Source organism: Nycticebus coucang, chromosome 9 (assembly GCF_027406575.1).
Source record: "Nycticebus coucang isolate mNycCou1 chromosome 9, mNycCou1.pri, whole genome shotgun sequence".
In the NCBI taxonomy this organism is placed as follows: domain Eukaryota; kingdom Metazoa; phylum Chordata; class Mammalia; order Primates; family Lorisidae; genus Nycticebus; species Nycticebus coucang.
The window spans coordinates 93,596,287-93,609,040 of NC_069788.1; the positions used below are offsets into that span (position 1 = coordinate 93,596,287).

The 12,754-nt window shown below is 45.5% G+C and overlaps 1 protein-coding gene across 6 annotated transcripts in view; it reads left to right on the forward strand.

Annotated features, from left to right (window-relative positions):
* Nucleotides 1–12,754, forward strand: part of TTC7B (tetratricopeptide repeat domain 7B) — a 265,477-nt gene that overhangs the window by 15,351 nt on the left and 237,372 nt on the right. For 4 of the 6 annotated variants that reach the window (XM_053601954.1, XM_053601955.1, XM_053601957.1 and 1 more), the window contains exons 2-3: nucleotides 5,515–5,669; nucleotides 8,946–9,114. In XM_053601954.1, coding sequence (XP_053457929.1) covers nucleotides 5,515–5,669; nucleotides 8,946–9,114 — 324 coding nt within the window. Of the gene's footprint in view, nucleotides 1–81; nucleotides 649–1,298; nucleotides 1,329–5,514; nucleotides 5,670–8,945; nucleotides 9,115–12,754 lie in introns of those variants that run through there. The other 2 variants (XM_053601956.1, XM_053601959.1) reach the window with 2 other exon arrangements.

The window sequence follows — 12,754 nt, forward strand, 5'->3', positions numbered from 1 at the left end:
CTCTACTCCACATGACCTTTTATCATTCAGTGGGTTGGCCTGGGCTAGGTCAAGGCTGGCCTAACCACATTTATATGGTGGTCACAGAGAAGCAAGAAGGAAGAAGTAAGCCTTTGTCTGAACTTCTGTATGCATCAGAATTGCAAATGTCCTATACGTCAGAGCAAGTCCTGTGGCCAAGCCCAGGGTCAGTACAAGGGGCCACAAAACATATGGATTCAGGAAGCAGGAAGACACAGACTGTTCATGTGGCTTTCATGGAGTTGTATTTCACTCGGTTCCATGTGCTTGAAGGATATATTGTCCCATACCATAGTTCACTTAACAGGTCCACTGTCAAGGAGCCTACAGGTTGTTTTCTATCTTATGGTATTATCAGTAGGACCATGTGGAATAAACATCCCTGTCTGTACATCTTTGTGCTCAAGAGTGCATATATCCATGGGATAAGTTCCTAAAACCAGCATTTCTGGGTGAGATGTTACAGGTGTATAAATTGCTCATTGTTCCTTGGAGACACTCATGCTGATTTTTACCCCTACCAACATGATAGGCTACTGTCTGTTTTGCAGTCAGCATTCTTTGAGGACGGGGGATTACAAGTACTGCAAATGCTGAGTTGCCTGTGACCTACAAGAATCTACTCAGGTAATTCTGAGATTTAAGAAATGGAGAACCTGGCTGAGTTTACTGGGTAACAAAGGGGACACTGACGAACCAGCTCCTACTTGAATGGAGGTTTTGTATCTTCCTTCTGGATCTGTGCTGTAGCAGGAATGGTTTGAATAGACCTAAATCCTTCCCTATTGACATATAAACTGAGATGTTGGATTTTTTTGTATTGATATCAAGTATTCTCAGGAATAGAGAAGAAATTCTAAGTTTTTTCTTTCCCATCCAATCAAATCTCTGCATGTCAGCTGCTTATCCTTCAAGGGAGAAACCATGGGGGGGGTGGAAGTCACTTCAAGAGAACATGGCCGCACCCCCACCTTCCCTGGAGAGAGTCAGGGAGGGTGAGTGCCCCTGGGCATTGAGCTGTGCCAGCAATGTAATTCCTGCATAGCCCTTGGTAGTGGTTTTTACACTTCTCTGTAACTATGACCCATTGTTTAAATAAAAATTGAGCAAGCCTGGGATGTAAAACCAATGACACAGGATGTGGAAAGGGTCTGGGATTCTACAAAAGCCTTCAGTTGGGTCTTGTAGAATTCTATTTGGAACCCATTATACTTGAAGTCAGCTGTTGTAAGGGATTTCCTGAGAGTACACAACTTGACGCTTGTTTCTTGTTTCAGAGATCTGGTTAGGATTCCAGTTTGGCCACTGTAAGTAACAAAGGTCAGAATCATACTAACTTAAGAACAAGATAGAAGTTAATGTTTCACTCTCATGTAATAATTGGCCAGATACAGCCCAAGGCTGAGTGGCAGCTCCTAGGTGTGGGGGACGAAGGCTTCTAATGTGGTGCTGCTCTGCCGTCCTCAGTAGATGGCCTCCATCTTCATCAGAGCAGCCACATTCCAACCTGTGGGACAGGTGAAGCAGAACTGGAGCCCATTCCCTCTAAGGGCACAGCCCAGAAGCTACACATGGCACTTCTGCTTATATCCTATTGGTCATAACTTAGTCACATTGCAGGGAACTATCAGGGAGCCTAGGAAGTATAGTCTTTTGTTGGGCATCCATGTGTCCCAATAAAACTTGGAAATTTTAATACTAAAGGAAGACAAAGAGAATGAATATTTGGGGGCAACTAGCAGACTGCCGTAGGCAGTGGCATACTTAATCCTGGAAAATGCAGTCCAAATGCCTCGGTCTGTCATCAAACTCATCTACCATTTGCTGGGCCCCGACTCTATGGCAGACATTGTCCAGGCCCTGAGATTCATAAACAAAACAACACACAGGTTCTTACATGAGGCCTCTCCCTTAGCGTCTAGAAGGGGCAGCAGATTCCTGAACACCTAGGTTGGGGTACTTGAGGTTTTGGGGGCAGCTGCAGGTGGTCTGGGTTGGGGCATGTGGGAGAGAGGTGAGCAGTGCTGGAAAGTGAGTCATTGTTTACTAAGTAGCACACACAGCATCAGAAGCTTGGAGGAGTAAGCCAGGAGCACGGGTGAAGACTTAGCCAGGACCTGTTTTCCATGCTGAGTTTGGACATCACCCTGTGATGATGGGGCTGAATGAGGAAGTTGGGGGTAGGGACTGTTGATGTCCCCATGTTCTTTTTTTTTCTTTCTTTCTTTTTCTTTTTTTTTTTTGAGACAGTTTCTCACTTTGTCACCCTTGGTAGAGTACCCTGGCGTCATAGCTCATAGCAAACTCAAACACTTGGGTTCAAGCGATTCTCTTGCCTCAGCCGCCTACGTAGCTGGGACTACAGGCACCCGTCACACGCCTGGCTATTTTTAGGGACAGGGTATCGCTGTAGATCAGGCTGGTCTTGAACTTGTGAGCTCAGGCAATCTCACTGCCTCGGCCTCCCAGAGTGCTGGGATCATAGGCATGAGCCACCGTGCCCAGCCTGTCCCCATGGTCTAACCCCAGCTTGATTCTCCGACCTTGTTGTACTTACTATCCATGCCCTGATCTTCCTGGCCTTCACACCTTGAATGGTTGCTTAGGTTATGCTGTTCCTCAGCCTGGTTTGCCCTTCCTTCCCTCTGTGTGTGCCAGTCCTGGTCCTACTCATGCTCTAAGGCCCATTTGAGAGGTGAGGTGTGGTCGCTCTGAGCTACGGTGTTCTCTGCTGAGAACTTGTTAACTCTAGTCCATAGTCTTTCAAGGGTTGTGGTATTGTTCCCATTTTCTAAATAGCAGAGGTGATGCTTCAGTAGGGTAAGTAATGTACCCAGGGTCCCATAGATAGAAGAGGCAGTAAGGGTCCTGGTCTCCCAGGGAAGCTATTCTCAGATGCAGGGACAGAGGGGTCCTGCAGGGAGGCCAGCGGGGGGGTGGGGGGAGGTGGGCAATGGGGAGAAAGGAGCCCCCTTATCAGGTATAGAGAAGCTTTTGTCCTACAGAATCAATGAGGTTAAATCATTGGGTCAAACAAACTGGGAGTTAAATCTAGGACTCCGAATCCCAAATTCTATTTTATTTTATTTTATTTTTTGGACTTCAAAGATATGAAAAAGTAGTTCAACATAGACTGACAACCTTACCTCTCTGAAATAATCACTATTAATATCCTGACATATATACTTCTAGTTTTCAAAGAAGAGCTGCATTTTTTTTTTTTTTACTAAAAAAATGATTCTGCTCAATGTAAATCATTTAAACCCCAAAGATTAGAATTTAAAAATTATCCCTGGCGATGGCTCACACGTATAATCCTAGCACTCTGGGAGGCCAAGATGAGTGGATCACCTGAGTTCAGGAGTTCAAGACCAGCCTGAGCAAGAGCCAAACCCCATCTCTAAAAAATAGCTGGGCATTGTGGAGGGCACCTATAGTCCCATCTACTGGAAGGCTGAGGTAGGAGGATCTCTGGAGTCCCAGAGTTTGAGGTTGTTTTGAGCTATGATGCCACTCTACTGAGGGCGACAAAGTGAAACTCTCAAAAAAAAAAAAAAAAAAAGAATCCCAAATCCCATTGGTCAGAAATTCCTTTTTTTTTTTTTTTTTTTTTTTTGAGACAATTTTTGGGGACATAGACTTAAAGATAAATAGACACAATTCTAGAAGCAGGGATCATATTCCTATCCAGTATAAGAAATAACTACTGACCAACTACTTGAAATTTGGCAGATTTAAGATGTGCCATAAGTATAAAATATACACTGGATTTGGAAAACTTAATGTGAAAAAATAATATCTCATTAATATTTTTAAGACATTTATTACATGTCTGATAATATTTTGGACATATTTAGTTAAAAGTAATTCCCCTTGAGGGCTGGGCACAGTGGCTCACGCCTGTAATCCTTGCACTTGAGAGGCTGCAGCGGGTGGATTGCCTTAGCTCATGGGTTCCAGACTAACCTGAGCCATAGCAAGACCTTGTCTCTAAAAATAGCTGGCTGTTGTGGTGGGTGTCTGTAGTTTTAGCTACTCAGCTGGCTGAGACAAGAGAATCACTTTAGCCGAAGAGTTTGAGGTTGCTGTGAGCTGTGACGCCATATCACTCTACTGAGGGCGACAAAGTGAGACTCTGTCTCCAAAAAAAAAAAAAAATTCCACTTGTTTCTTTTCTTTGTTTTAATATAGTTACTGAAATTTTTAAATTATATACATGGCTTGCATGTATTTCTATTGACCGGCCCTGCTCTGTTATCATAGTAAGTTTTTTGTTTTTTTTGGCTGGGGCTGGGTTTGAACCCGCCACCTCTAGCGGGTGCTGGCGCCCTACTCCATTGAGCCACAGGCGCCGCCCATCATAGTATTAATAAATTTATTAACAATTATTAATGGGAAAAAAGAAACTAACCTGGATCTAAAGGAATCTTTAAGCTCTAAATAAATGGTTCTTCATAATTTCCTAAGAATCCACCAAAATTTAAAAGCATTTTGGAAAAAAAAGTTGGAATGATCTTTTTTTAAACCAAATCGTACAGTATTTTGAAAGATGAGGACGTGACATTCTGAACTACTCTCATTTTTTGATATAATTATTGTATTCTTTTTCATTATTTATATTCTGTTCTATAGCTGTGATTCTTGCAGGTATTTAGTATTCTGTAATAAATCATGAGGCCTTTGCCTGCATGTCCTTCATTCCGGAGTCTTGGATTTCTTTTATTAGCTGGATTCTCAAGAAAGTTTCATGTTTCTAGACATCAACTAAGTTATAACTATAAGTAGTGCACACTCAGGAATAACAATTTCTTGCAAACAATCCCAGATATTAGTGTCTGTATAGTTTTAACTTTTAGACAGAAACCGACTGCGTTCAGGTCATTTTGACACAAATTTGTGAACCTGGCTGTACAGACGTTTTACCAGCTCAGATCCCTGTGCAAGGCCACAGAACACTGAAGAACCAGAGATTTTATTGCGTCACCATTGGGAAATACATACTATTGGGTTTTGTGTATGTTTTAGAAAGATTACACTGAGAGTGGTGCCTGTGGCTCAAAGGACTAGGGAGCTGGCCCCATATACCGGAGGTGGCGGGTTCAAACCCAGCCCCAGCCAAAAACTGCAAAAAAAGAAAAAGAAAGGTTACACTGAATAGACAACTTTGTCTTTTTTTTTTTTTTCAGTTGAACTTATTAAACTTGCTCCATGTTAATATGTATCCGTCTTTCTAATTGAATAAATGTATGACAGAGGAATGATTGCATAAGCCAATGTCTGAGTACATACTACTAGTAATTATTTACACATGACAGAATTGAATTCACTATGAGATGGTGCTCACTTAGATCCTATCGAAGGTTATAAGGTTCCAGAGGGCCTCACCAAGGACCTGGAGCTGGAGCCTTGGGATGTGGTGGCCTGAGGTTACTGAGTGGCTTGCACACACAGACGCTTGCTTGCTCCCACTCAGCTTTCACTTTGGTTTTGTAGATGACATGGCAGAACTGCTCCTTGGGGAGTCGAAGCTGGAGCAGTACCTGAAGGAGCACCCCTTGAGGCAGGGGGCCAGTCCCCGAGGCCCCAGGCCCCAGCTGACTGAGGTCCGCAAGCATCTGACTGCCGCCCTGGACCGAGGGAACCTTAAGGTACCAGGGACCTCTGGGATGAAGGGGGTGGGGGGCCGGAGGGAGATCCTGGACCCATTTCCTTTGGATGGTTTTGAGAAGGATGCCCAGGGACGAACTCACCTGCACGCTGCCATGGCATGTCTTCATAGAAGCAGTCCAGCTCCATGCGATCCATGGGTCAGGTCTAGGCTGGCTGACCACATTGCAGAGCCAATAGGGTCTCAGACCCTCTTGCACAATGGCACTAATCTTGACACAAGCTGTGATATATGGCTCAGAGCTCAATCTGACACTTTGCCCTCCTTTAGAAAAGAGAGAAGTTAACCAGGAGCTTACACATAATTTCCTGCCTAAATCATGTGGTGCATGAATGTAACAGTCCACTGTGACCCAGAGCTTTAGGGGTTTCATACTGGTGCCACTGTTGGGAGGGGACTAGGACTTCCTTGTGTATGAACAAGGACGCTGATCCTTGTGACACAGGGAATCTTAGGCTCTGCCCCACTATTTATCCACTCTGTTTTCTAGTCTCTGTACAGTCAGATTTCCTGTCTCTCTACATGCCTTTCCTTTCTTGCTTCTTGGGAATCCCTTTTCAGTTGCTTTTGCTTTTCCTAAGGGCCATTCCTCTTCTGCCCACCCTGCCCTTCCTCCATCCTGGGTCGCTCGCACTTCCCCAGCCCTGCCACTAGCACCCCCATTCAGAGAGCTGACCACATCTACTTTAGAGCCCTTTCTCCTCCCAGGGTGTATTTCTGACTGAAGACAGTCTAGGGTGACCTTTGGAAGCTCTGACTTCTTTTCCTTTCCATCTTGATGATTTCTCTTTCATTTTTCTTCTCTTCCTGTCTCAAAGTCCTCTGGGCTTTGTCTTTGGTCTTTATTTTCATCTGCTTGTACATATTTCCCGAGAGAAGCTGTTACCTTTGGCTTTACCTTTTGTATCTCGAGCCTGCTTCCAATTTGCCGTGTGACCCTAGGGACGTCCCTTCCCCAGTCTGGGGCTCAGTTTCCGTGGATTTGTACAGACCTTCGCAGCTCCTGCATGCCCCGGCCTGTGAGCTTGTAAGCTTCTGGTCTGAGATGTTCTTCCTCTTTGTCATCTGGCCAGTTCTTTGACGCTGTTGTAATTTAGGACTTGGGCAATATTTGAATAAGTTAGTATTAGTGTCCACCAGCTGCGTAGCAGCAGGTTTCTGGAAACCCTGTCAGAGAGCCACCTTTCAAAATGATCTCTGTATGTGTCTGTCTGCACAGGACACAGGTCCAGACCCTAGGAGGCTGGGCTCAAGAGCGTCACTTTCACATAGGAAGCCCAGGTTCTTGAGGACTTGCTGCTGCATTTGGGCTTCAAACACCAGATCTCTCCAAGGCCCCTGCCACGTTTGGTTCAGAGTTGTCTCCATGTCAATTGTTCTGAACCAACGAGGTTCTGGTGGCCTAGTGGTGGGTCTTGATCAGCAGGAAAAGGTGGAGAGATACTACATAGGTCACAGTCATGGCTAGTCAGACTCAGGCATCCTGCCAGGAGATGTGAGTGACTGTGTGTTAGGGGGAGGCATCTAGATCATTTGCTTCCCACTTCTAGCCCCCACAACTTCATCTTGAAAAAAATTTTTTTTTTTTGAGACAGAGTCTCACTTTGTCACCTTCGGTAGAATGCTGTGGCATCTCAGCTCACAGCAACCTCAAACTCTTGGGCTCAAGCGATTCTCTTGCCTCAGCCTCCCAAGTAGCTGGGACTATAGGCGCCCGCCACAAGGCCGGGCTATATTTTTAGAGAAAAGATTTCGCTCTGGCTCAGGCTGGTCTCGAGCCTGTAAGCTCAGGCAATCCACCTGCCTCGGCCTCCCAGAGTGCTAGTATTACAGATGGGAGCCACCGCGCCTGGCCCATCTCGAAAAATTAACCTTTTATTTCATCAGGACTTATCATTCTTGCTGTCCATCTTCTACAGTCCAGTGTGGTAATAAGCACATTGAATTGCAAATTAAAGTTCTGGAATCTGAGGCCCAGTTATGGATTAATAAGCTCTGTGGTCTTGGGAAGTTACTTAACCTCTCTGAGCTTTAGCTTTCTCGACGATAGACTTACTTAGCTCAGGATTGTTTTAAGGCTTAAACGTGGAATTTCTTCCAAAGCTGTATAGCACTAATACATGTCATTTGCTGCTGTTTGGTTGGTTCTACCTGGAAAGTTTTTCTCCTGCTGCTGTTTTTCAGTCTCCTTCGTCTTATAAAGAATGTTCCAGAGTTGCACAGTTTTTGCATGGGTGTTGCTCCACTCACACTGGCTCGTATGAAACTTCCTCTTTCCTTGACCTCAGTACAGGTTCTGGGGTTGGTCACTTCAGTTTAACAATCTTGAAGGCTTAATGAGAAAAGTTTGTCCAAAAAGAAAGCAAGTCCTGATTTTTGTACCCATTTAGGAAGCCACCTCTTGGATTATTTGGGTGACCGTCTTGTGGTGCATATCCAGGGCTATGGCAGGACCCATCAGGATGTCTGGGCAGCCTTTTTTTCTGAGATAGCTGATTAAATGTTCAACTCCTGAAGCATTCCTTCCATCCTTGGGCCACCCCAGGGCAGAGGCCTGACGGGAGCTGCAGGGTTTCTATTTTGTTTGGATTTTTTACAACAGCATTTTAAAAATATAATTCACATGCCATGTAATTCGCCTATTTAAAGTGTCCAATTCAATGATTTTTTTTTTTTTTTTGCAGTTTTTGGCTGGGGCTGGGTTTGAACCCATCACTTCCGGCATATGGGGCCGGTGCCCTACTCCTTGAGCCACAGGCGCCGCCCCAATTCAATGATTTTTAGTATATTTGTGAAATTGTGCAACCATCACCACAATCAATTATAGAACATTTTCATCACTCCCCAAAATAACCCCCTTAACCATTACCAGCCACCTCTCAATCCCCCCTTCCTCTAGCCCTACGAAACACTAATCTATTTTCTGACTCTATAAATTTAACTGTTCTGGACATTTCATGTCAATGGAATCACATAATATATGTCCTTTGTTTTGGGGTTCATCCCTGCCATCGCCTGTACTTCCTTTTTTATTATGGCTGAGTAGTAACTCTGTTTCATGGCTAGGCCATATTTTAATGGATACCTCATTTGCTTCCACCTTTTGGTTGTTGTGAATAATACTGTGCTGTGAACATTTGTGTATAAGTTTCTGTTGGGGGAGCTGTGGGGTTTTATAGCAATAGATGACTGGGCCAGAGGGAGAATCACACATAATATGGTAGAAAAATGACCTATTCTCTCCTTTTCTTTCTAGTCAGAATTCCTACAAGAATCCAGTCTGATCATGGCCAAGTTGAATTATGTGGAAGGAGATTATAAAGAAGCCCTGAACATTTATGCCCGGGTGGGCCTCGATGACTTACCGCTGACAGCCTCCCCTCCTTACAGGTTGCGGGTGATTGCGGAAGCCTATGCTACCAAAGGTGAGGTCCATGCATTTCCCCTCAATGTCATGTCTTTTGGGGCCAGCGGAACCTCCTTGTGCTTTAGCCCTGACCCTTGGCTGGAGATTAACATGGCAATTCCGGTCAGGGGCTGCACCTGTGGGGTGATGTTAAGCCCAGCAACACACTGTTTCTTTAAAGCTTCATTTCTTTGATTATGACGGAAGGATATGAAGGAAAATTATTTCAGTAAAGTTTCTTGATAATTAATATGTAACTTAAGTAGGGAGTTTTCTTGGTAATTACAATACTGCACAGCGTGTACACGATTTGTATCATATAGTCACTCGGCCATGTGGCCAACAGTGTTTTTATTCATTAATGCCACCTTGGGGTTGATTGAGGTTAGTTGGATGATACTTGGCAGTCACGGTAGTAATCAGTCCTCTAGTGATTACCATGTACCTGTTCAGGGGATGGAGAGAAGTGTGAATGTCATCTTTACTGCTTGAGAGAATGCATTCCCATGGAAAGAAAGATGGCGGAGGGCAAGATGCACACATTGACCTTTCAGGCTGCCACTTTCTCATCTATAATCATGTGTATTTCATGGAGTTATTAAGAGGATTAAGTCAAATAATGTATGTAAAGCATTTAACATAGATCTGCCGCATACTAAATGCTTAATAAATGATGTTTTAAAGTGTTAAGGCAGCAAATGTTAAAATCCAGGGACGGGTAACACTTTTTCACAGGCAGGAGAGGTCACTATAGACTAGCAGACCAGGAAGACTTCCTGGAGGAGGAAGAACACTTGAATAGGATTTCCTAAGGCCACGGCAAAAGTGGACAGTCTGAAGCAGCTCCCATTCATCCTGCCACCTCCTGTCCAAGCCATGCATTGTGGCTGACTGTGGCTGGCACAGAGGCCGAGAGTTGGGTGGCTTGACCCTCCAGAATAGCAGGGAGCTGACCGTTTGTGTGCTGTCAGCACTTTGTGTGTAAGATGTGGTGGCTTCAGGTGGCCCAGCCTGTATGCTTCAGTTGTCTCATGCAGCAGAGAACAAAGGCCTCGCTCGAGCCACACTTCTTAAAGAGCTTTGTGAGGGGAATGATGTGTTCACACATTTTCCTGGGGAGCCTTGAGTACTGCCAGGCTTGTCTAATTAATCTTCTAAACATCCCTGTGGGCTGAGAAAAGATGCTGTTGCTCTTGACAGGGTACCCTGGCAGTTTATTTATTTAAAAAAAAAAAATTTTTTTTTTTTTTTGAGGCAGAGTCTCAAGCTGTCACTCTGGGTAGAGTGCCATGGCATTATCATAGCTCACAGCAGCCTCCAAGTCTTGGACGCAAGCGATCCTCTTGCCTCGGTTTTCCTGTTTTTTTAGATACAGGGTCTTGCTCTTGCTCAAGCTGGTTTTGAACTCCTGAGGTTAAGCAGCCCATCTGCCTTGGCCTCCCAGGGTGCTAGGATTACAGGCATGAGCCACTGCGCCTGACCATCCTGGCTGTTTAATGGGCACTGTCTTTTGAGGCTGCCCCTGGGGTTCTAAGAGCATCTGGATTTTGTTTGCATCTGTCTGAGCTATTGGGTGCTCTGGGGTCTGTGCCACACAGCTACCCTCTTCTCTCTCTGGTGCTCATTCAGCCACCTCGTGTGCTTTAGGCTTCTGGGAGCTACGTGTGTGTGTGTAGCCAGGAACGATGTTCTGGAATGAGAGCAAGGCTTCATCTGGCAGTTTCCAGTCACCCACTGGCCCAGGGCCTGGTGAAGTGTAGCCAGGAGTTGGCTCGCTAGTTGGGGGTGGGAGGTGGCTCTGGGGCCTGCTTAGCTCCCAGAGCCCATGTCTTACTATTGGCTCTGAGAGAGTATGATAGAGTGTAACTGTCTGCAGTTTGGTACTGTCAGCTCAGTCTTGTGGCTGCCATGAGAGGCAGGCAATGAAGACAGGAGACGCGGTCCTTGAGTATGGTCATGGGTGGTGTGTGGCCAGCAGGAGGATGCTAGCCATGGAGGTTGTAGCATTTAGCTCTTGGGATACCTGCTGGTTGGTGAGAGACCTGGCTCTGGGTAGTTTCTGACTTCTGCGGTTGCATGTAGAATCACGTGTATAGGGAGAAGGAAAGGCCACTTTTGCCTGGAGGAAGTAGCTGGCAGCCCAGGAGGACCCAGGCCTCTGAGGGTCTGGTGGGCCCAGTGAGAGGCAGTGCAGAGCGATGGTCATGAGCATCAATCCTAAACTGTCTGCCTGGGCCCCACTCCAGTGTCTGTGCAAGTTCCTGAGCCTCTCTGTGTCTCACTGGGTTATCATGAGGATTACATGAGCTAGTATATGTCAAATGCTTTAGTCAGTGCCCAGCTCAAGGTGGAGCATGATGGGAATGTTAGCTGAAGACATAAGTGTTGGGTGGGGAGTAGGGGACTAGGAGTGACTTGTACCAGCCCAATTTAAGGAGATGCCCAGATATAGGCCAGTTCTCTGAGGAGCTCAGTACACCCTTGGTTGTATCTCTGTATAAGAATATTCTTGGTTCTTTAGGGTTCTTGAGAATTTCCTTGAGACTGCCAACAAGGGATTCCATGAATGTTGATGTAGAAAAGACCCTCAAATTAGAAATAGTGTTTGCACTGTGGGCCTGCAGGCTGCCCAAGACAAGTTGGCTCAGTGTTTCCAACCCTTTTGAGTTAGTTGCTAACATTTCAAAATCTGGACCATTTGATTAAATATTTGGCTTTCTGCAACTTTGGAAAGAAGAAAAGAGCTGTCCCTTGATCCTCCCCCTAGGGCAAGACCAGGCAGGAGATGAGCAGCAGATGCATCTAGGCCATGTTGTTCCTTTAGCTACCCTGCAACGTGTTGTAGGCAGGAGGATGACTTCCATACTTTCTTAGGGCACCCCACCTTTTCCCTGGTAACTTGAGGTCTGAGTGGACCGGGGTTTTCAGCCAGAGCCTCCCCTTGGCCAGGCACCATTAGCCTTCACTTATGGGGGATCAGAAGCATCATTCAGTTGGGCTAGCACTATGTTAGAGGCTTTACTGTCTCTTTAACCCTCCAAAGCTCTCATTTATAGAAGAGAAATGAGATTGGTGCTGTTGCCAGGAGTGGTTATCAGTGGCTAACATGTATGGAGAGATCCCTCCGTGCCAGGTTCTTTATCTATATCTCATTCATTTTTCACCACCACCACCATTAATCTTCCCATTTTACAGACAAGAAAACTGGGACAAAGATGGCTTAGAAAAACCTGTCCAGCGTCCCACAGTTGGGAAGTGGTCAAGCCAGGACTTGACTTCAAAGACTGGTTCAGAGCCATGCTCTCCTGAGTGGCAGAAAGGGACTCAGTCTGAAGCCATGTTCTTACTTGCTCTGCTCTTTTGGCACATGGACAGGAGTTTGCTTGGGCCAGGTGAGATTTCCTCAGGGAGAAGACATTCAGGTCATTAGAGAATACTCTAGATTTGTACCTGCACCCTCTTCTCAGCCCCATGCACCAATTCCTCCACCTTACTTCCTCAACCTTGCCTAGGTTTCCTCCTGTAAGTTCTGTCCTCCAAGCTCACATGTCCTATCTTCTCTGAAGCCCCCTGGGACTCACCTATTCAGAGTCAACCACATCTGGTGCACAGGAGGTTAGAATTATTTGAGAAACATTAGAATTATGAGATGGCCCCTG